This window comes from Uloborus diversus, chromosome 3 (assembly GCF_026930045.1).
Source record: "Uloborus diversus isolate 005 chromosome 3, Udiv.v.3.1, whole genome shotgun sequence".
In the NCBI taxonomy this organism is placed as follows: Eukaryota; Metazoa; Arthropoda; class Arachnida; order Araneae; family Uloboridae; genus Uloborus; species Uloborus diversus.
In genome coordinates this window covers 191,329,194-191,351,547 of record NC_072733.1, presented here as the reverse complement: position 1 = coordinate 191,351,547, position 22,354 = coordinate 191,329,194, and the positions used below count along the sequence as shown (strand labels likewise).

Here is a 22,354-nt window from a genome sequence, read left to right as displayed (position 1 = left end):
GGGTGACAAGAGAGGAGAAAGGAATGCCGGCCAGCATGATCCGGCAGCGCGTCGGTGGAGCGGCGTGTCAGATGAGGTGAGCTCGGAATCGCCCCCCAGATCGCCCCACTCTATCGCTTGTGGCCCGACGGCAAGTGGTTGGCCCCGGGCCTGCCCGTGACGTCATCGTTCCCCAGCACGTGGTCGAGCATCGCGTGCCAGTGGAGAGAGTGCGGTGGGTGACTGGCTCAGTGGAGAGGCGACCGAGGGATCGGTGATCCATCTCCATCGCCACGCCATGATGTTCGGGCTGCAGGAGAGCGGGCTCCAGCCCCGGGGGCCCATGGCTACCCTCAAGGAGGAGCCCCTTGCCACCGCCCAACTGGGCACGGTCCGGTCCGGTTGGATGCAACCGGCCATGATTGACCAGACCGCCGGCAGGTGAGTCTTCTCTCTCTTTTCACGACTCTTCGGGGAACTTCCTTGTTTGGTTTCTGTCACGCGGGGACTCCTTACCATTCATTACCCTCCGGAGAATGACAGCGCTCACTTTCGATCACTCCTTCACTAAACAAAGATACTTTACTCATTTCTTCAGAGTGCTTTTCAATAGAGATCATTATTGTTTACTCAAAATGTTTATTTCTTTTTTTTTTTTTTTTTAATGGACTAGCGATTACTTCGAAAAATTTTTTCTTTTAAATCTCTTTCGCAACAGTTTCACAATGACAACTCTCACGTTCGACGTGTCGTTTACTAAACAAAGCTACTTTCGTAATTAATTCAGATTAATTTTTAATATAGATATCTATTGTTTACTTTTTTCTTTATCTCTCTTTCGCAACAGTTTGAGAATGACAGCGCTTACTTTCGATGAATCCTTCACTGCTTTTCCTTTTAGGTCAATTTTGGTGGAGTGTTTTTCAATAGAGATCACTATTGTTTACTTAGACAGGTTTACATCCCTACTTTAGTTTTTCTTCCTCCATCTCTTTCGCAACGGTTAAAGAATGACAGCGCTAACTTTTAATGATTCTTTCCTTAACTTTTGCTTTTTAATAAAGAGCAATTTTGTTCACTTAGAATTCTTTACACCACTGCTTTAATTTTTCCCCTCTTATGTATGTGATTATAATTTAATAATTGCAAAAAACATGGATCAAAGTCGAATAGCATGAAAAAATATATAGTGAAACACTGTTTATACGTTTTTGAAAGGATTGTATGAAAAAAGCGTACAAATGAGAAAACGTATAATAGTTATAGGTTAATGTGGATTAGACTCTGTAGGGACCAATTTAAAAAACGTATAATTGATAAAAACGTATAAAAGAGAAACGTATTAACGGTGCTCCACCACTGTAACTACGCATTGTGTTCAAACTCTTTATGAATAATAGATTTTATGAATAAACTCTTTTTTATTCCTTAATTACTTTTTAAGTAAATATTTGAAGTAAGGATTCCTTTTATTGCGTATGAAAGTATTTGATGAAGTTTATGCCCTATAAGAGGCCTCATTCCTTGCTGATTTGGTGCTTTTTACTAACATTCTAGCAGTTCAGAAATTTATCGTGCCCAAAACTTTACATTCTTCAGCAAGACCCTCTAAAATGGTAGTATGTATCCGCCCCTGTTTAACAATGACAGCTTTCACTTTCAATGAGTCATTCACCAAACAAAGCTACTTTCGCATTTTAATAGGAAGAGCTATTGTTTACTTAGGATTTTCCATTTATTTCTCTTCATCTCTCTCGGAAAAGTTTAAGAAGGACTGCTCTCACTTTCGACGAGTCGTTTACTAAACAGAAAATTTATTTAAGTTTACAATTGTTTTCTTTAGGGTAGTTTTTATTAGAGTTAATTATTGTTAATTAAGAATGTTTACCATTGCTGTTTTTTTTTTTTTTTAATTTCATTTTTTAGCGGTTTTTTTTTTTTTTTTTCTACATTCGAAACAATTTAATTTACTTTTTAAAACGAGACTGTTATAGTTAATTGCATATTAGATATTTACAAATTTTACCATTTTCTTGTTTTTAAGAAATTTTGTGTGCAGTCTTTCATTTTGCGAGTAGTCAGTATTGTTCATTTAAAGTGATGTCATCTAAACGCATCATTAAGACAAATTTAATTTTAAGTCAGGGGCTTAAAAATGTTTCTAATATTGTGCCACTTAAACCTTCTGAAGTGTTGATAATCATGCTCAATTAGTACTTGTGTACTGGTTGAAGTTACGTGTTTCATGAGTTTGAATACAATTTTTTAGATGAATACTGTTTTTTTCTTTAAATTATTTAATAATACTGAATTTTTTTCTTATCGTCGACCCAGAGCAACAATAAGATATCTTAGTGTAATTTCTGGGATTAGATATCGTTGTAATGCTCTGAGACGACGTTATGTTTCTCAAATCTTTACTGATCATGATTTTTACTCAAACTAATTACAAACGAAAAATTTAACTGTTTTTTTTCCTTCAAAAAGAGTTACTAGTAATAATAGTAAACAGCACATTGTTTTCTTAAATTTGAAAATTTTCCGTTTTTTACCATTCCAATATTTCAACCTTTAATTCAAATTAGGATTTGTAATACGTACTTGAGCTTACTTAGTGTTCCGCAAATATCTTTATTGTTTTGAAAGTTACTCCCTTTTTGTCTGCAGACAGTTTAAGAAAGAAATTTTTAGCTAAAGAACTGTGTTAGAACAATTCCTACAATTATAAAAGTACATTTGATTTGTTTTATTTTCTTTCTTCAATTATTTTCCAACCAATTACAAAATCAGTCTTCATCACTTAGTATATGACCCAACATCGGGAAGTGAAGATGCAGGTGAATATGGAGAAATTTTTTTCGAAATTTACACTCAAAAAGGAAATATGCATTTTAATGGCTTTCAAAATTGCTTAACGTACTGACTCTAAACGACATGATTTAGACCCTGGTGTAATGATTAAAACTAAAATATTTCTGTAAGCAATAGTGTTACTAGGCCCTAACATGTATTTGCAACTACAATTGGGTAGAATTTATTAAAATACTACAGAATATCAGAACAGATAAAAGATGAACTTGAAAACAACGCACACACACATATATACAGCGAAAAACAATGTCGATGGAACCAATTGTAGTATATCACCCAACTCTGCAGAAAATTTAAGGGTTAATGTTAAATTTATGTGTTAAAATTCTTTTTTAGGTTTTTAAGTAAATTCATCACGAGTAAGATTTTTTACACAATTCGAAGATTTAATGTGTATTTATTATTTACTGAGTTGATATTTGTACATTTCACTCTTTTTTTATTTTCTTTTATCTTATCTGTATAACATGTAAATGATAATTCATCTATTATACATTTTCGGTTAGACTTTCTGGATTTGCATATTATTAAAAATTTTACTAATATTTTTGATTCATGTACATTTTATGCTTGTCAACGGAATTTTCTTGTTTTTCAACAAAGCGTGTAGCTTTATTGTAGCCTTTTTATTATCAGAATGACCAAGCAAAATAAATCATTTTTATCATATTATATTATTGCTAAACAATTATGAGTACGTAGCTATGTTGAACTTTCGTAATTCCTTTAAAATATTTATATTCTATTCATAAAAAATTGAGGCTTCGAATATTGCGAAGTTTAAAATTTTGAAGATGCTAGTTTCAATTATATTAGAAAATTATAACGGATTTTTTGCAAACTAATCTCATTAAAAAATATTTCTAAAACCAATATGTATCTTGATGCATCAAGTTCTAATCAATTTACTCATAAATGCAATCAACGGCTTTTATTTTATTATGCCAAGAAATTAATTTATTGAATGTCTTTACTTATTCAGTAAACTAAAAATTGTTTTTTGAGGGAAAATGCTATGTTCACATAATTAATCGTCAGCTTTTGATTTTTTTTCTATTTAAGAATGTCTGGATGTTTTTAATTATGTTTCAATTTATTCCTCTTTAGTTATCAACTGCTTACCTTGTGAAAAATAATTAATTGCAACAAAGGATAAATTTATAGTATTTTAAAGTAATAATAAACATAAGCTGAGAATCATGTTTATCAATCGTAAATGAATTTCAACGAAAAAAAAATGATTTCGTTATAATCGCCTTATCAAACTTAAGAAGATCAAATCGTTAAACTTAATTTTCGAAATAATTTAATGAGATTAATAAGATTGCTTTCATAAGAGAATGAACTTAATTTTAAGCTTAATTTTGTGGACAAGTTAAACTGTGGTTACCAGTGTCAACGAATTATTCAAAAATGCTTAATACCTTAATAGCAGAATTCAGCAGCAATGTACTTTATGTATCTGTTATTTATTTGCAACTGTCCACTATTTTAACTGAAGCACAAAACCGTTGCTTCTAGTCCCTTTGCACTGCACGTTGTTTAAAAAAATAGTTAAAATAATTAACTGGTAAATATTTTATAGCTTATTTTACCTAAGAAACATATTGGCCTTCCGGCAAACGAATACAAATTGTTAGAACTAGTTTTGTTCTATTAAGCAATGAAATTAAAAATCTAATCAGCATGAGGGATAATGTTAAGTGCTTTGCAATTATCTAATGAAAGAGCTTTACTTGCCCATAGATAAATCTTAAAAAATGGGGATTGAAAGCTTCAATTGCATGATGTTTACGAATAGTAACAAACGTGTGTAGCGCTTTTGTTTATTTTTAAACAAGAGTATATACTTTTTAATATTTTGTAAAAAGGCTGTATTTATTCCGGATGCTTTCCGCTGTTAGTGCAGCTGTGACACCACTGCTTTCTTTGGCATGCTCTGCCATCCTTGACAGTCATAATAGACTGCTGCTCTGAGTCTCTTGCACAGCATCCTAATAGTCAAATGATGATGAGCTTTCGGAGGCGGCCGTATTCCTTGAATAATAGGAAACGGGAGCGCAAAGTCAAAAAGAGCCTTACTGCTGCAAGATGCTCCCACCTTGGGGAAGAATGAAAGCCGCAATTTCATTAAGCAAATCCTCGTCGCACGCTGCGAGGAAAGTTGAATGCTTTTAGTTTCGAGGCATCTGCGAATGGTCGACAAGGAACAATTTTGTTCCAGCAGGTTGGAGACTCAAGTCGGATGGTTGAGCCACAAAATCTTCTGTTTCTCAAAGAAATTTCGTGCGGCTTGAAGAAGACGTGATTAGCTCGAACGCTGACTTCGGAGTTAATGCAAAAGGGTCTTCTAATAATTTCTTGAGGATCCATTCCAACATCGGAGGATTTCTCAAGTTCTGTAGGTTCATGCACTCTAGTTCTTTAGCGAACGCACGTGGGTGAATTATGTTTGTTTTGTAAAGTATTCGCAAATGAAACTGGCTCTAAACAAGTTGTTTCATGACTGACCACCACTTAAAAATAGCTATGAAAATAGCACTAGTTTCAGTTTCTTGACACGTAAGAATTGTCGACAAGGAACAATTTTGTTCCAGCAGTTATGCGACTCAAGTTGAATGGTTGAGCCACAAAATCTTTTGCGTCAGAAAGAAATTTCGTATTTCTTGAGGAAGTCGTTGTTAGATATAAAGCGAGTAACAATAATAATGCGAAAAGGATTTTTATGATTTCGTAAGGATTCTTTTCCAACATCGGAGGATACTAGTTTTCTAGTGAACCTACTTGTTATGTTATGTACTGAAAACTGAAGCTGGATCTGGTTTCATGGATGACCAGCACATGCAGTTGGGTACAATAAGAGCATTTTTTTTCTTTTTTGTTTCTCGAAATTGAAAAAAGTTGAAGCTATGATATTTTGTCTGTAATAACATATTAAAAAAAAGTAATAATAAAGGACCTTTTAAATTAACAAAGTTAGTTTTTTCTTACAGCGACGTTGGAAAAATGTGTTGTTATTATAATAGTTTTCGTGTCTTGTAGTTCATTGTAGAATACAATTTCATATGACCTTATATTTATAACGTCCACATGGATTTTAATATTTTTCTCAATTTAAAGTTTGAGTTTTTATTAGGTTGGTTATTTCTTATATTTTATTAGCAAAATGTTATATGTAAAATTATGATGTGCTACTCAACAAGAATCACTATGAAGATTTATAGTGCTTAAATATTTGTTTAGGAACTTCTTTTAATTTTTTCTGGTGAATGTATAGAATCTGCAAGTTGATTTTCGGTCCAGAGTAGCACTATGTACTGCTTAATACGATGATATGTTTAATGATTTAAAATGTAAATTGTGTCAGAAGTAACGGAACGACGAGTCTTTTGTTTCGTAAAAAATATCTTGAACGGCACAGGCGATATTTGATGACCATGAAAGGAACAGCGATTAATTCCGCTCTAGATGGTACTCAACAACCACCACAGACGGTATTTTAAGCAAATTCGTAAACCCATAATGTCTATTGAATTTTCTTGGACAGCACAGACATCAAACAATCAAAAAGTACTGTTTTAGAGATTGCGATGGATTATCTGCAGATACAAAAAAAAAAAAAAAGCGGGAAGATGATGATCAGTCTCTTGGCCGATATTCAAAGGTGTATCAACAACTTCCCTGCTGCCCACTAGTACTGTCGTGACTCCCTTCAACTTGTTCAGGCAAATTCAAAAATGTTTGCACTTATACCCTGAATGACGTCATGTAAAATACCAACAGTGAATATACGGATATATTCCTTCAATGTCCGAAAATCTCACTGGATACTATTCATCAGCTGAAGAGGATACTTTTTTTTTTTTTTTGGAAACCTTTTAATTTATTGTAACAGCTCGATTAATAAATCACTTTTAATAGACTCACCGACTTTAGTTTCCCGACAAAGCATGCATATATTTATGTATTCTAAAAAAAATCCATTTATTTAGACTCTTTGGTAAATATATACAGAGAAAACCCCTCTAAAAAGTAGCGGACGTGATGTATCAGAACACCTATGTACAATAAACAACTGGATGGTTCACTCTCGGTTCTTGCACTTTGCTCTGGTAAAACGTTTCTGAAAGTACTTATGAAAATCGTTCAAGAATTCAATGCATCGATTAAATTTTCACCATCTGCATGATCAGTTCAATTAGATGACAATTTTTTTTTTTGTTAAAAAGTTATACTATGTCACTGTTACAATGTATTGAAAATTTCTTCTGTTCTTGAAAAAAATAAATAAGTATGAAATTTTTTTAAGTAAATTCAAGTTGAATATGAAAATTTTATTTTTCGTTAAAGTGCATTAAGTTTTGCTTACTGGGCTTGTCTGAGGAAACAGTTTAGAGTGAGTAGTTTTCACTGAACTCGAAAGTGCATCTACGCTAACAATAATGTCCTGGAGAAAATGAAGGTCGAGCATGTGAACCATTCCTCATATGTCATTCAAGTAATTATTTTTGAAAAATATTGTTATTGAGCCAGTGGCGTACTTAGCATAGGTGACACCCGGGGCGGTAATTTGTGGTGTAACCCCCCCCCCTTCTACAAACGCAAAAAAAAAGGTTAAATATTCTATGTAAACATGAAATTCATTCAGAAATAACTTCATTTGAGTTATAAAGAAATTTTAAGGGGGATAATGTACAAAAGACAAATAAAAACCTTGAACGTATTTTATATAACTTGCCCTAGACGCAAATGTGCGGGTCGTAGAGAGGTCAAAAACATGAACCTAATCGTGATTATAGTATTCACTTCATGATGCAAGGCGGGAAAAGGACGAGGGTGTGTTTATTCCCGGGAAATTCTTTTTATCTGTAGTCTTAAAAATGCATTTTAGCTTCAGATTTTTCAAAAACTTGCAATTCCACTTTGGGTGCCCCCCCCCCTCCCAGATGAGTGACACTAGGAGCGCACCGCCCCCTCTCCCACCCCGTAGTGACGTCACTGATTGAACTTGTTACTAAACTTAAGCGAAAGGTTTGTGAGGCTTGACTCTGCAAAATTCCATCGTGAGCGAGCAAAAAAAAAAAAAAAAGTAAGAAAGAAAAAAAAAAAGCTATTTTTTGTCTCTTTTGTATCAAATGTATCTTGTGCAGTTTTCTTTTGGTTAGCTTCAGATATTGACACAATAATTGCCGTTACTATTTGCGTAGGTATCCAAAGAGTGCATCATTTAAATCATTTATGAATGAATATTGTGAATAGTCTGTGGCAACGATTGTCGATTTATGTAGTGTCGATTGCAGTTAAATGTTGCGTATTTACTTTTCATGATTCAAAATTCTGTGTAATTTGCTCATGTGCCAAATACTCGTAGTTTTAGAGAGAGTCTCTCTATCCACATTATGAAATTACATTTTTGTTAAATTACATACCATTAATTCAACTGTTTAGCTTTGTTGAAACGCAAGGAATGTGACAATTGGTGTAAAAGCTCAAATAGAAATAATATTACAGGCACGTGTTTTGTGGTTTTAAAAAAATATCCTTTATCAATGTATAGAAATATGAGGTTCGTAGTATAAGAAATTTGAAAATCCAATGCCAAAATCTTTTCAGGTATCTTACACTTCTAATGTCACAACTTTATGCAATGATGAAAGGGACTTGTCAACTACAAATCACGAGACTGGAATGATATAGCAATTTGAGCTTTTCCGTAAATTTTCTCATTCAGTGCATATTAACAGTATGTGATATGCGTTGTTAATCAGTTCCGACTTTAAACAAAAAGATATAATTGGACTATAGCATGAATTAATCTTGGAAAAATTAAGAGTTGCCAATGAGTTCGAACTTAATCGAATCAGTAAGCAGTTATCCTCCTATTCTTAACTTATTTTTTTCTTTGTAATATGTTTTGTAACTCTTATTCGTCATTTAGTTTCTTGATTCTGCTTGTTAGTAACAAAAAAAAATGTTTTCGGTTTGAATATGTTATCTGTGAAAAAATAAATAAAAAATAAAAAAGCTTAACATTTATCCAAATTTGAAATAAAAAAGTTTATAAGTAAGAAACAGAAATCTTAGCGGAAAATATTCCTTCTTATCTTTTTTTTTGCGGGGGGGGGGGGCATGCTTAATATGCTTTGTGTTCCTTATGCCTCCTTTTGCTTCTTGGCTTTCCTAGAGGAAAAATCATGAAACAAATTTACAAGATAAGTTCTTTTTTCTTTGCTTTATTGTCGAGGATTCAAAATTACTGCCTTTCGTATGATCTAGTCAAAAATAAATATTGCTCAATGCTCTGAGCCATTTCAGTAGATAACGGCAAAGGCCAAGTGTTGCTGCGGCCAGTAAAGATCTGTTTGTTTCTGAATTGCAGTGTGGGCCTCGGGAGAGCACACTTCGAGAAGCAGCCGCCGTCCAACCTGCGGAAGAGCAACTTCTTCCATTTCGTCATAGCCCTCTACGACAAAGCAGGCCAACCGGTGGAAGTAGAAAGGACGGCCTTCGTGGGATTCGTGGAAAAAGACCAGGTAAGTGAGATCAGTTTCTACATTTTGCAATCTTGATGAAAATTCCAAAAATAGGGAGGATAAGCAAACACGAATTGGCAAATAAAAAAGTGATTTAAAATAATCTTACATAAGGGAAAGTTGAAGCACTTATCTTTCCAAGTTTTCAAGACAATACCAAAACACAAACGCGCACAAAAACACACGCGCGCTGACCAATATTATTATTATTATTATTATTATTTTGAAATTTTTGTTAACAACGGCACTTTTTTTTCAATACCGGAAGTCGTTTAGTTCATGACACATAGCACCGTCTAATTGTGCAATCATTTGCAACCATCATAAAATCAGGTTTATGAAATCGGTAGGTGATCGGACAGCTACAGTTCAACTGTGATAGGGCTAAAACTATATTACAGGAGTACTATCGACAAGGAAATAATTCTAACTAATTCATCTTAAAGTAAATAGATTCCTTAGATTTATAGATACTAGGAAATAAGTTTAAGAGTTCGAAATTGTTTTTTTTTTTAGTAAACTATTCATCCAGCGTTATTGGAAAGAAATATCTTTTCAACAGCAGTTCTTGATCGCCAACAACAAACCTTATCTGAACCTTAATCCTTGGAAGTATAATGATACCTCGTAGTTCCTTCTCTAACGTAATTCGTAACTTTCAAAAAGTTTTGTTTATTAAACAGACATTGATGCAAATAAAAAGGCGTGTAAAATTGCCTTTGCTCGTGAAAAAATCAACAAGAAGTTTGGAAAAAAAAAGCAATTGCGATATCCTTTGATCAGTTTTTAAGAGGGTAAATTGTTCGGCTTAATGAGGTAAAACTGGGAGATTTTACACCCAATTCAGCAGAATTGTAAAAAACTCTCTAGTCATCAATGTTTATCTCAACTATTTTTGTATAATTGTAACATCATTTGTTGGCTATGCATTTTCATGGCTATTTTGCTGTTACGCTTTAATGTAATGCAACAGTTGTAGAAAAATCAATAGGGTGTTTTTCTGCAATCTGTCCTTACAGGGTCGGAGAGATTGCGCACAGGAGAGATTGCTCATTCTAATAACTATGGGATTAAATTGTTAACAATAATAATTACACTTAGAATGACGTTTTTGTAAGGTTTTTGTATGCAATCATTATTATAATGGGAGTAAATGTTTTAATGTTGTCCTTTCCTTAATGAATCAGAAAATAAACAATTTTCAAAAGAGACGCTATAAAAAGTTAAAGAAACAAAAGAAGGAACGAAGAAAATTTACAAAATTACATAAAGTTACTTTGTCATGCGATCAACTCAAAATTTGTTCAATTTCTTTTCACAATGTAAAGTAACCAATAAGCGTGGAATCCACTCTACTGTGTAAATGAACGAGGACAGTGCATCTTTCCTAAGTAACAGATGCGCGAAAACAATTATTTTGGTAGGAGAGATTGTGTATGTGTGTGTTTTTTTTTTTTTTTTTCAACAAGCCGCTGCTACGAGGAACTACGTGTGCTGACAATTTTCGTCCAGGGAATTAGCTTCGTGATAAACCGTTTAATTCAAAATTATTTTACTTTATTGGCATTCCATAAAATTTAGAGAAAATGGTATAAAAACTTTCTTCCTTAACTTAGTTGAACAGTGTAAAGTAGCAATATTTTCAAACGATCTGAAAAACCAGCATGCACGTTCATCTACACACTCACTGCGCAGCCAAAAATTCCTTCTGGAGGGGATTTTAAATCCTAAATTATTTTAGTCAAAATCTACAGAAAAATGAACGCGAAACCCTTTTAAGTAAACAGAAAATTTTGTGTGAAATTGGACGTCGTAAATCCCGAGGAAAAGCACTTTTGTTCAAAGAAAATAAACCATTAAAAGCATTAATCAGAGTCAACGTTATTACATTCCAGCGCTGCCCATCACTGTCGCCAACTTGATTTTAAGCAAAATACAACTAAATATTTTTGAACTGAGTCATATTTTGTTGTGAATTGAGTCGTGTTTTACTATATTTATTAAATGTTTCCTTTTTCAAGCTTTAAAAATAAACAGAAAACTTACATTGGTGAGGGGTTGAGGGCTAAAAATATTCGAATTTTCATGCAGCCTACAATATTTTTTACTCAAATTTATCGAAATTAACTTTTGAAAATAGTTAAAAAATTCTTAAATACGGAAAAGTTAAAGAAATAACAAGTTTAATTTAAAAATATTGTAAAATTGAGGCAAATAATGTTTTAAAGAAATGTTTTAATGCCATTTTACGTATGTATTGATAGATCTATAAAAGCATTGCGTAAAATGAATTTTTTTTTTATTAAATGAAAGATGATATGCGAAAAATAAGTAAAATTAAAGTGCAACTTATAAACCATTCATTGTCGGGAAAATGCTGCAAATAACTATTTCAAGGCTACAAAGGAACCCCTTCCTTAGTGCAAAATATCATTGAGCATTTTTTGCGCTGATGAAGGGAGCTTCACTGCAGCTTTGAACCTGCTTTGTACAGCATTCTGTTGGTATAATTTGAGCTTTGTTTACGTTTTTTTCATTTTCAATTTCTTTTGGTTCTTTGCGCTAGATAATAGGGCTTTTTTATTTTAATTATTTATTTAGCCAGTTTGTGATCAAACTGAATTTATTCTCAATAGTATGTTTTTTGATTATTAATTTCAATATTAAGTTAAAACAGCGAAATTCACAAAAATCTGTTTTATGGTAAAAACAACCTCAAATTTTCTATTCTTGTTACTTTTCTAACGCCTACTTTAACAATATTTTCATCTGGCTAGAACCACAATTTAGTGAGAATTTATTCCCAATTTCTTTTAAGAAAGAAGTCCTTAAACCGCCTCAAAATTATTTGTTCATTTGTGCTTTGATTTGCTCTTTATGTTTTAAAATATCAAAATAAATTTTTAAAAATGTGACAGTATTTGAAAGAAACCGAGAGAAGAAAAAACGATCTCTGCTATTGTCATTTGAGGGAACCCGTAAAAGTCTTTTGTGCAGTTATTTGCTAGGCGAATGCCATCGCGTGAGAACAATTTAATCGGAGCTCTGTGAGCAACGGAATCTAAAAAGAATAGTCCGGGAAGCAAAGTTGACTGGCAAAGCTCGCTCCAATACGACTTAACCGAAATTGTTTAATTACTTTGAAAAGAGAACGTAGCGCAGAGGCGAAATACAAATGAAATCTCCGGAATCGTTAGAGATTCGGAATCTAAATAGTTTAGCTCGCTAAACATAGCAGTGCTTTCGTCGCATGATTCCATTTTATCAAAGAAGATAATTCAATTTTCGCCCGACATTCTTTCTTAATGCTCATTCATATTTTAGCGCATGGCGCACAACTTCGATACCGCTTGAACTCCGAGAGTTTTAAATAAGTGATCAGTTTAATTGGATATTCGCTACAAAGTAGATTATCGCAATTCAGCTCGCTCATTTCGACTGCAGCTCGGAATGAAGGCGGATCCAAATCTTGTCCCAAAAGAAAGCTCGATAGTTGGAAGGGTCATCTTTGAATCTTGATGGAAAACTTTCATCGAATTTACAGAACGATTAGGATGCAGAAAGAGAAAAATTTCCAGTATTGTGTCACAGCTCGCTTTGTGGCAGCGCATACGTTTTTAACAACTTAATTCACAAAATAGCCATCACGATTCGGAGTAAAGGAGACAAAAAAATATTCCAAAGATCATTATCAAACCAGTAAAATCTTCTTACAACAAACAATACGAGTTCTATTTTGATGATATGCAAAAATCCCAAATATGATCCTTACAAGTATTTTTCTGAAATGAATCTTTAGGTAAGTAGAGAAAAAAGTTCAATGCCTTGACCGGTAAGAATTACCAAATAGTCGTTTATGTGTTTAAGAAATATGTAAGCCATTTATTTTAAAAGTAGATGAAGGTTTTTTTTCCTTCAAAATTAGAGTTTTAATAATCAGAAGAGCTGAAACTTTTACTCCCAAATGATTTCTGACTTTTTTCTTTTTTTTGACTCGTAACACATGAAAAGATCGTACTTAAGTTGTGTCCATAATGACCACTATCTTTTTTTTTCAATGGACTTTTGCCCCACTTTCGAAATAAACGGCTCATATGTCAATAAATGTCCTTTTTTAATGGACTTTTGCCCCACTTTCAAAATAAAAGGCTCATATGTCAATAACTGGAGAAACAACGAGTTTAGAAGCCTCATAAGTAGTGAAAATGAAAGACAAAAAAACCAAAACCCAACCAAATACTATATAGATACTTTGCGATCGAGTTGTATAAGAACAAAAACATGCACTGTTAAAAAATTTCCGGAAAATTTACGGTAATTGTTACTGGCATCCATGTTGCCAGTAACTATTACCGTAAAAATGAAATGTTACTGTAAAATTTTACGGTTTCCTCGGTAGGCCACAGCAACCAGTTGGCGCTGGGATCGCTTATTTCTCCGGTATAAATTACCGTAAAAATCAGCGATGCGTCGGCGATGCAATTTTACAGTAACAATTACCAGAAAATCTTCCTGAATTTTTAACAGTGTGTACAATGGCATAATACCATATAAAATAAGTTAAGCCACAATGCCATTAAATGGATGACAAATGGCTATTTGAATTCAGACAAAGATGCGCCGTAAAACGCCTGTCAGAATTTCTAATCATAATAAACGCTCAAAAAAAAATATTTCCTTAACATGGAAAGTTAATCCTAAATAAAACGTCAAAAAAAAAAAAAAAAAAAAAAGAAAGAAAGAAAGAAAGAAATTCCCTTCATTTCATTTTAATACTCGAGTACAAGTGTGTACGATTATGGTTTAAAAAACTGTCACAACAAATAAAAAAGAAACATGTGTATTCATCTTTTTAGCAACTTTTGAGTATTACAAGTTTGAATTTTGAGAAAGTAATTCTTTGACTAAAAGGAAAATTTTGCTCAGAAAGTATTTGTATTTTTCGTAGTATTTCAGTTGCATGTTTCATAACGAACGGTTCTTTTTATATACTTTTCGGTACAAAAATATGAAAATTAACTTATTGTTTGAGCTTCAAAAACAATTTTTAATGATTCTTTCATTCAAATATGTAAGCTCTCGCTCCAAGTCTCCTTTTAAAAAGAACGAAAAGAAAAGAAAAAAAAATAAATAAATACAAATTGGAGCAGAATGTTAACCACATAAATTATTTTTGTGCACAATTATTTTATAACCTAAAATTTTAAGCAATACCACTTAATATCAGCATCTTCAGTGTAAAAATAATAACAATAATATCTGTTTAAGATCAGATAAATATATTTTATATACTTTTTGATTTTTTTTTCAAATGTATTTCTAGTTTTCTAATATTTTATCTAATATATTGATTCGGATCTTCTTTAGATATTTCTAACTGCGCTAACTTGAAAATGAACAATTAAGAGGCGCACAAAACGTTTTTGGTGTTCCTCTATTTTTTAATTTCGTACAAGGACCAAAAAAGTTGTGTCATAGTATTCAAATATTGCTACGTGCTAAATATATAGCCGGAATTCTGGATCAAGATAAACGCGTTAACTTAAGCCTTAGTGTTTATGCGTTTGTTTTGAATATACGAATACAAGAACATTTGTTTAAAGTAACTTTTCAAATCTGGTGTGACATTGCTCCAGAAGAATTAGATTTTCCAAGCGAAGCTTTATTCGAGGGGAAATCGCTACTAAGAATAGTGTCGGTGCTTCGAAGAAAGGTGCTCTAAAGTCTCGCGATAAGTTGACTATCTTCAAATCCAATTACCAGAGCTGCTGAAAATTTGGAAAGTGAGAGTTTCTAGTTGTATAGAATAGTCTTATTCTCGGCTCCAAATTTTCTCTTCTTCGGGAAGAAAGACTTAGTACTTAATATGGCCTAATTCAGGCCCTTTAATCGTAAATTCTGAACTGTAATGTCTGAAAACCTTCATTAACTCTCAAAGATCTTCTATCTCGTTGCAGAAACTGACAAATTTTTCTCATTACCGTGAGTAATTTGCAAGTGCGGCTTTTATTTTGAGAGAAAGTAAGTTTCGGTTAATTAGTAAGACAAAGCTGCATTGGGTCCAAAGTGCCGGATTCGTGGCTTGCTGCTTGAGGTTACTGAAGTCTGGATTTGCTGCGGCGATCTGGGAATTTGTTTCGGTAAACACTTCATTAGGCGATGGAAAAGAGATGCATCCCTGGAGTCTGGACTAATGGAAGTTCGTTAAGACGTCAGCCAAGGAGCTGGGATTGTTGATCTGTTTGTTGCCATCCGAGAGCCGAGCCAGCTCCCTTGGTATCCAGTCCAAAACGAAAACAAACTCCAACTTCGGATTAATCTCAAACTTCTGAATATTTGATAACGATACTTTATGCCGCCGGCTCGACGAGTATTGACAAAATGCTTTACCCCCTCCCCCCCCCCCCCTTTATTTATGTCTAAACGAGAACAAGACACATTTACCTACTTGACCACGAATTAGGCCTCCAAAGAAAACCCACAAGGTGCTTCAGCAAACTAAAAATTTCCTCTTTATCAATCTTAATGTACTTTAATGGAAGGAATTAATATTCCACTCTTGGCAAAAGGGGCTCCTTTTAAGTAGTTCAATCTTGGGGTGCATTTGAGCTGCGGGAATTTTCTTCTTGATGGGAAATGAAGTTGAAATAGGAAGGACGCATTTCATATGAGTAAATAAAGATCACAGCCAACATTTAATCTGTAGCGCGGGAGAAACATAGCAGGCCTTATAGATTGTACTGTCAAAGAACTTTTCTAACAATATTTCTGGAAAGTTTAACACTTGTATTAATCTCTATAATATAAAGCCGATTTAAATTATAAACCTCTTGTATAACATTTCTACTAGAAATGATAAGCATTTTCATAAATAAAATTTGGAAACTTTCGTATAAATCTTCTTAAAAGAACATAATTTAAATTAATTAAAGAAAGAAATTTTTTTGCATTTCTCTGAAGAATTTAAGTGCTGCGTAAATGTGATATTGATTAGATATTGAATTCGAACACTTTTAATATTACTTTGATATTATCATATCTGTACTTGGGAGGTAAAGGCACTATTCTGTTTTTTAAAAAATCGGGAGTTAAGCACCATCTCAAGGTTTTATATTCTATTCAGAGGTATATAAAGCACTAGGATTTCGATGAAGAAGTTTTTATTTTATGAGCCAGTAAATGGCAATCCAGTTGTACAAAACATCACAGAAAAAAAACGTGAACCTCATCTCTTGGTTACTTTTGTTTTTGTGACGTAGTTCCCCTTACCTCCTGAGTACATACATATTCTTGGCCCTTTGACGAATGGGACAGGTAATGGTTTGACCTTCTGCAGTTTAAAAAACTTAAAGAAATGTTGAGAAACTTTAAGGTCTTTACACATATTTAAGAAAAGAAATAAAATACAAGGAAACAATAACTGGAACTATTCGCACCGTGATGTCATAAAAATTGTTCAAAACATAACTCTGAAGAACGTAATGAAAAGCGCCTTTTTTATTTCATGTCAAAGCGATTAATTAACTTCTTTTGGGGGGAAGAGAAAAAGCTGTTAATGAAAAAGTATCGCTTCTTGAAAATGAAAAAAAAGAAAACTGCGGGAAAAAGTCATCCGACAGTAAGACATCTTTATCCTCATCATTATTCATGAAGCAGTCACTAATTCGACGACATAAAACAGGAGTCGTGCCAAGTTACACTAATTTGAGAGACAGTGATGAAATTCATCTCGAGTTTTAAAGCCGATGAAAATCAAAGAAAAGGTAAAATAAGGAATCGTCATTTTAATCATAATTTAACTTTCTTGATCTCATTTAGGAGCTACTCTGACATTGATTAATGCCAAAGGTCTCATTGGCTCACTCAATTACTGTTTTCGCTGCCGCAGTTTAAATGCAATCCAATCAGCTGACAATTTGCCTCGAATATGAGTTAAGGCGCAAAAAGGGCAGCTACTTCCTTGACAGCTTTAAGGAAACGTTTAAAGCTGACAACTGGTGCGGGGAACGAATGCTTTAATGGTTTCCCTCTCTGGAGAAGACTGGTCTGTAATTCAGATGTCGCTATCATTCCCCTTAAAGTGGCTTCGGAATGCGATTCTCCCCCTTTTACTAATGATTTGATCCCCAATTTTTCCCTTCCGGAATGACACCTCCTAATCCCCAGGTATTTTGGCAGCGCGCGCGCCATTATTAAACTTCCCCGTCCTCGCAGCCCAAAAAAGCATTAAAAGCGACATTTGTAATTAAAAGGAATAATTCATTGCGAGTGAGAGTAAGAAAAGGATCCACACTAATGTGATGTCACACTCGATTCATTTTTTTGCAGACTGCTCAGTTATGCAAAACTTTGCTGCTTGTCAGCTGGCTCAACCTCAAAACCAGTTAGTAAATTAAGCCGAAGAAACAATTCATGCGAAGATGGGATGGAGGGGGGGGGGGGCGAACCTGTTACGCGCTGTCTTCACGTGAAGCGCCGGAGATGTCCTTTTTTCCACTGGATTTCATTTTGCTTAATCTCTCTCTCCACCCGCTTAAAAACATCGGAATGCTTTCGCTCCTTTTTTGATACATTGCGTTTTTGCCTCTTTTCAATCAAATTTCACTTTCTCATTTCTGACGCTCAACAGCTCCGAATTCACATCCGGAAGGAATGAGAGCTTCAATTAGAAAGAGATATTGAATTAGTAAATAAGTTTATTGTGTTGGTTGCCGCTACTTTAATCAATTGAATAAGTTTATTCTCGGGAAATCTCGCCTCTCTCTATCTCTCTTTCAATATGTATACATCATTATCAAATGTTGTCAAGCTACTTTTTGTTGAACACCATGCTAACATGACATCCAACTGCAACAAAATGTCTTTTACCGCCAGAATATATTTTCTCTATGTTAAATGCCTTTAAAGTATCTGTTCAATAGAGTTTTAATAAGAAAAATATATTGAATTAGTAAATAGGTTTGTTGTGCTGGTTGCTGCTACTGTAACCAATTGAATATGTTTTCGAGAAATCCTCTCCCTTCTTTCTTTCTCTCAATATGTACACATCATTATCAAATGTTGTCAATCCACTCTTTAACCAAGATCATACATGATGTCCAACTAACTACAGAAAAATTCCTTTTATCGTTTTCATGACGTTTAAAGGCACTTAAATGTAATTTTAATGGAGCTTCAATTAGAAAAAGATATTAAATCAGTAAATATGTTTATTGTGTTGATTGCCACAACTTCTATCATTTGAAAACATTTATTCTCGGAAAATCTCTTCTCTCTCTCTCAATATGTGCCTATCATTGTTAAACGTTATCAAACAACTCTTTGGTAAAGACTATGCTACCATGAAGTCCAACAAACTGCAGCAAAATTTCTTTTATCTTTAAATTATTGTCTCTTGTTTCTTTGATGTTTGAATCCTCTGAAAAATCAGTTCAATCAATATACATGATACTCATCTGTTGCCCTTTCTTCGGAGTATGTAGTCAATGTCCTTTCGAACATTTGATTCTTTTCCCAACATCAACTCTTCTTCATTAGTTCTTATCGATGCCATTCTCTTTCTGTCAATTCCTTTAATTACACATATAAACAATGAACCCGTATGTTACGATCTCTGATCTATACTATATCAATGTTTATAAAAAAGAAAGAAATCAATGTTTATAAAATGTACGAATTTTTAATTCGCCCAATTCAAGTAAAAAGAGCATTAAGGCTACCTATGACGTAATAGTAATGATGCTTTATCCGTATATACCGTGACCTATGTTATGTACTCAAATCTTGATTTCGAAAATAATAGTTTCAGTACAAAACAAACTATGACAAAAACAAATACACGAAACTTAATCAAAACTTTTCTACTTTGCTGAATCTGGGATTTCCTGAATTCGAGATTATCATTCTTTGGCATAGGCAGCTTCTGCGATAGTAAAGTTTTCCTTTTGAATAAATAAGTTAAATCATGCAAACTAGTTCGTCGACTCGCATATTATGTCGAGTATTTTTCAATCGATATTTTTTAAGCTTTAAGACAACTTGCTCCTTTGTCGACCCCATTAATCGACCATGGTGGTTCACAGACCAGATGTCACTCACTATCAATGCATTTTGAATCATTTTACTTTAGAAGTTTCTTCCAATAAAATAAAATAAAATAAATATACTTACAAACGTTATTAGTATTCTTAAGAACATAAAATATTTAATAACTTAAGATTTTATCATAAACTTGAATTTGTGATAAAAAACGATTTTTTCAGATGACCAAAACGGACATCAAAATAACTGCAATGGCGGACCTTTCTAAAGCACTCTAACTTTTTCTTAAATATGATAAAACAATTTAATACTTACTCAAATGATGCGACGGCCTGATGAAGTTCTAGAATCGTTACTGCGGATGTTTGACACATTCGTTCGAACAATAGAAAAATGCTTACGGGTGGAGGCATCTTTTCAGCCCTAATGATCTGCGTGCAAAGTGGCGACGCCCTTAAATGACGATCCCTTGACACAAGGTAGATAAATCCTGCATTATTGTCTATACTAGTTGCAACGAATTTCAAAAAGATAAACAATTTTGATACTTTGAATATGGGGTTCTTCTCGCGGATTTGTAACATGTGTAAAAACAGCATATTTTCTTTGATTTAAAAGCACCCTTTTGTTATTGCCATCTTAAGCACAGCTTTTGCTAATATACCAACAGATAAAGTAACCTAAACATTACTATTTAGATAAAAACCTCAACGAATTAAGTGTCAAGCTCACTTATCTTTTCGGATTAAAATCATAGAATGATTGGCTGATTATTGCCAGAACTGAGGATTATAGTTTCTTTGAACATGTTATTCATCCTACAGGGGATTTGTAACAAGCACAAAAACAGCGTATCATTCTAATGAAAAAAAAAAAATATGAAAAATAAGTACATAAATAAGCAAATGCATACATAAATAAGTGACAAGTTCACTGAGCTCTTGAGGTAAAAATCATTGCTTAATCGTCTGATAATTGACAGTTGAAAAACTGGGACTTGCAGTTCCCTTTTTAGGGATGAGTAACTTTTCCAATTTTATTTTAGTTTGCTGAGTGAGTGTAAATTGCGTTTTATGCCACTAGAACGCGAATGTATGAAATATTGTTTTTTACAAACTAATTTAAATTCTAAGTGAATCTCTGAAGTCTTTGTACATAAACTGCGACATTGTTAAGATCTTAAATTTACATTGAATCTTATTTTGGAACTGAAACCTTGCCTCTATCGAGTGAAGAAGTGATCAACCGAATTTCGGAGAGCGATATAGCCAGGCATAGGAAATTGGACAAAAAAGGAATGTAGTTTCATTTTCTTCATCTCGTAAATTTAATAGGGTGGTTTTGCTATGTTTCATGTAATGTAAAAGTGATCCTCACTTACATGTCTTTTATTTCAATGATTTTCGAATGTTCAAATTTTTTACACGCATTTCGTTTGAAGAATATAAAACGAGGTATGCCTTGTAGCTCTGATAAACAATTTTAATGAAGCACGAGAATTGCACTAATGCAATTTTCTCAGTTTTCGGGTTCTTTGAAACCCGGAAACCACGTGAAGGCAACATTTTGCAATTTTTGTGCTTCGTTAACGTTGTTTTTATCTATTTAGAGTCACTGTAGATTATGCGGACGAAAAAAAAAATCAAGCACAAAAAAGGTTTGAGTCTTAATAGACTCTGGAGCACAAGTATAAATCTGAAACCGAGATCCCGAATAATTCAGTGATTACTAGTTACTTCCGGGGAACAAAAATAAACTTTGAATAGATATCCTCAATAATCCAGTGTTTAATAGTAATCTCTGTGGTTACAAATATGAAATTTGAATCAAGATCCTCAATAAGCCGGCGTTTGTTTGTTACGTCTTTGGCACAAATGTAAAACTTTAATAGAAATTCACAATTATCTACTGTTTACTAGTTAACTCCTCCACTCAAACGAATAATATTACAAAAACTATTATGTAATGCAACCAAACGAAAAAAAAAAATGAATAAGCATTTTACAACACTCTCTATGTACAAAAATTTACTAAAACGGTTAAATATTAGTAAGACTGCATATAAGCAGTTGTGTGCAGCTAAAACTTGTTTTCATTAATGACCGAAATAATTAAGAATGTTGGACGCTTCCGTGGACGTGACTCAAAGATCAAGATGGGGAAATATTTCTGGTCGTCAGAAGCAAATTTATAAGTTGCAACTCCGATGTTTCTAGTTTCCACTTATTTCGTGAACCAAAAAAAGTAATTAAGGTAAAAATAAAAGCTTTTAAATTGCTACTAAAACACCAAAAATATCAGCTTCAAAAGAGGTTGATATAACTAATTAATGGCAACAGTGTTAATCAAAAACACAGGTATGGCTTGGTGAAAGTGGCGACCTGTTGGCGAATGAATAATATTTTAGTCGCCACTCTTTTTTTCAGTCGCCGCGTGGCGAGAGTCGACCGCTAATCTTGATTTTTATCGTGATTGCTAATCCGTGTATGCGGTAGGTCAAATCAAAGGCAGTATTCAATCGACGTAGTTCCCGAAAGCAGTCCGATTAATAGAAAAATTCGTACGGGTGGAGGCGTCCTAATGATCGGCGCGCAAAGTGGCGACGCCCTTCCCCGCAACCTTCCAATCGGGGCGTCTTAGCGGCCGATCGCTTGGCACAAATCGGCTGTGGCCTGCTCACTGGTTCGAGTCACGTGCGCGACAGCTATTCTCCGGCTTTCATTTAGCTGGCGGACAAATCGCCCATTCTTTTCCGGGCCGTTACTTTCACTTGCACGCCCGCGTTAAAACCCCTCAAAAGTGACAAACACCGGAGCTGACAGGCTCGGGCTGCTGATCCCGGCTCGGATTCGAAGCTTCGATCTTAAGGAGGCTCTTTTGTAAAACAGAGGAGAATAGAGATAAAAAACAAGGAGGGGGGGGGGATGGAC

At 33.8% G+C, this 22,354-nt stretch overlaps 1 protein-coding gene across 1 annotated transcript in view; it reads left to right on the top strand.

Moving 5' to 3' along the window:
- Positions 1 to 277: 277 nt before the first annotated feature.
- Positions 278 to 22,354, top strand: part of LOC129219336 (transcription factor collier-like) — an 87,668-nt gene continuing 65,591 nt past the window's right edge. Inside the window, exons 1-2 of the mRNA XM_054853697.1 lie at positions 278 to 420; positions 9,230 to 9,383. Coding sequence (XP_054709672.1) covers positions 278 to 420; positions 9,230 to 9,383 — 297 coding nt within the window. The remainder of the gene's footprint in view (positions 421 to 9,229; positions 9,384 to 22,354) is intronic.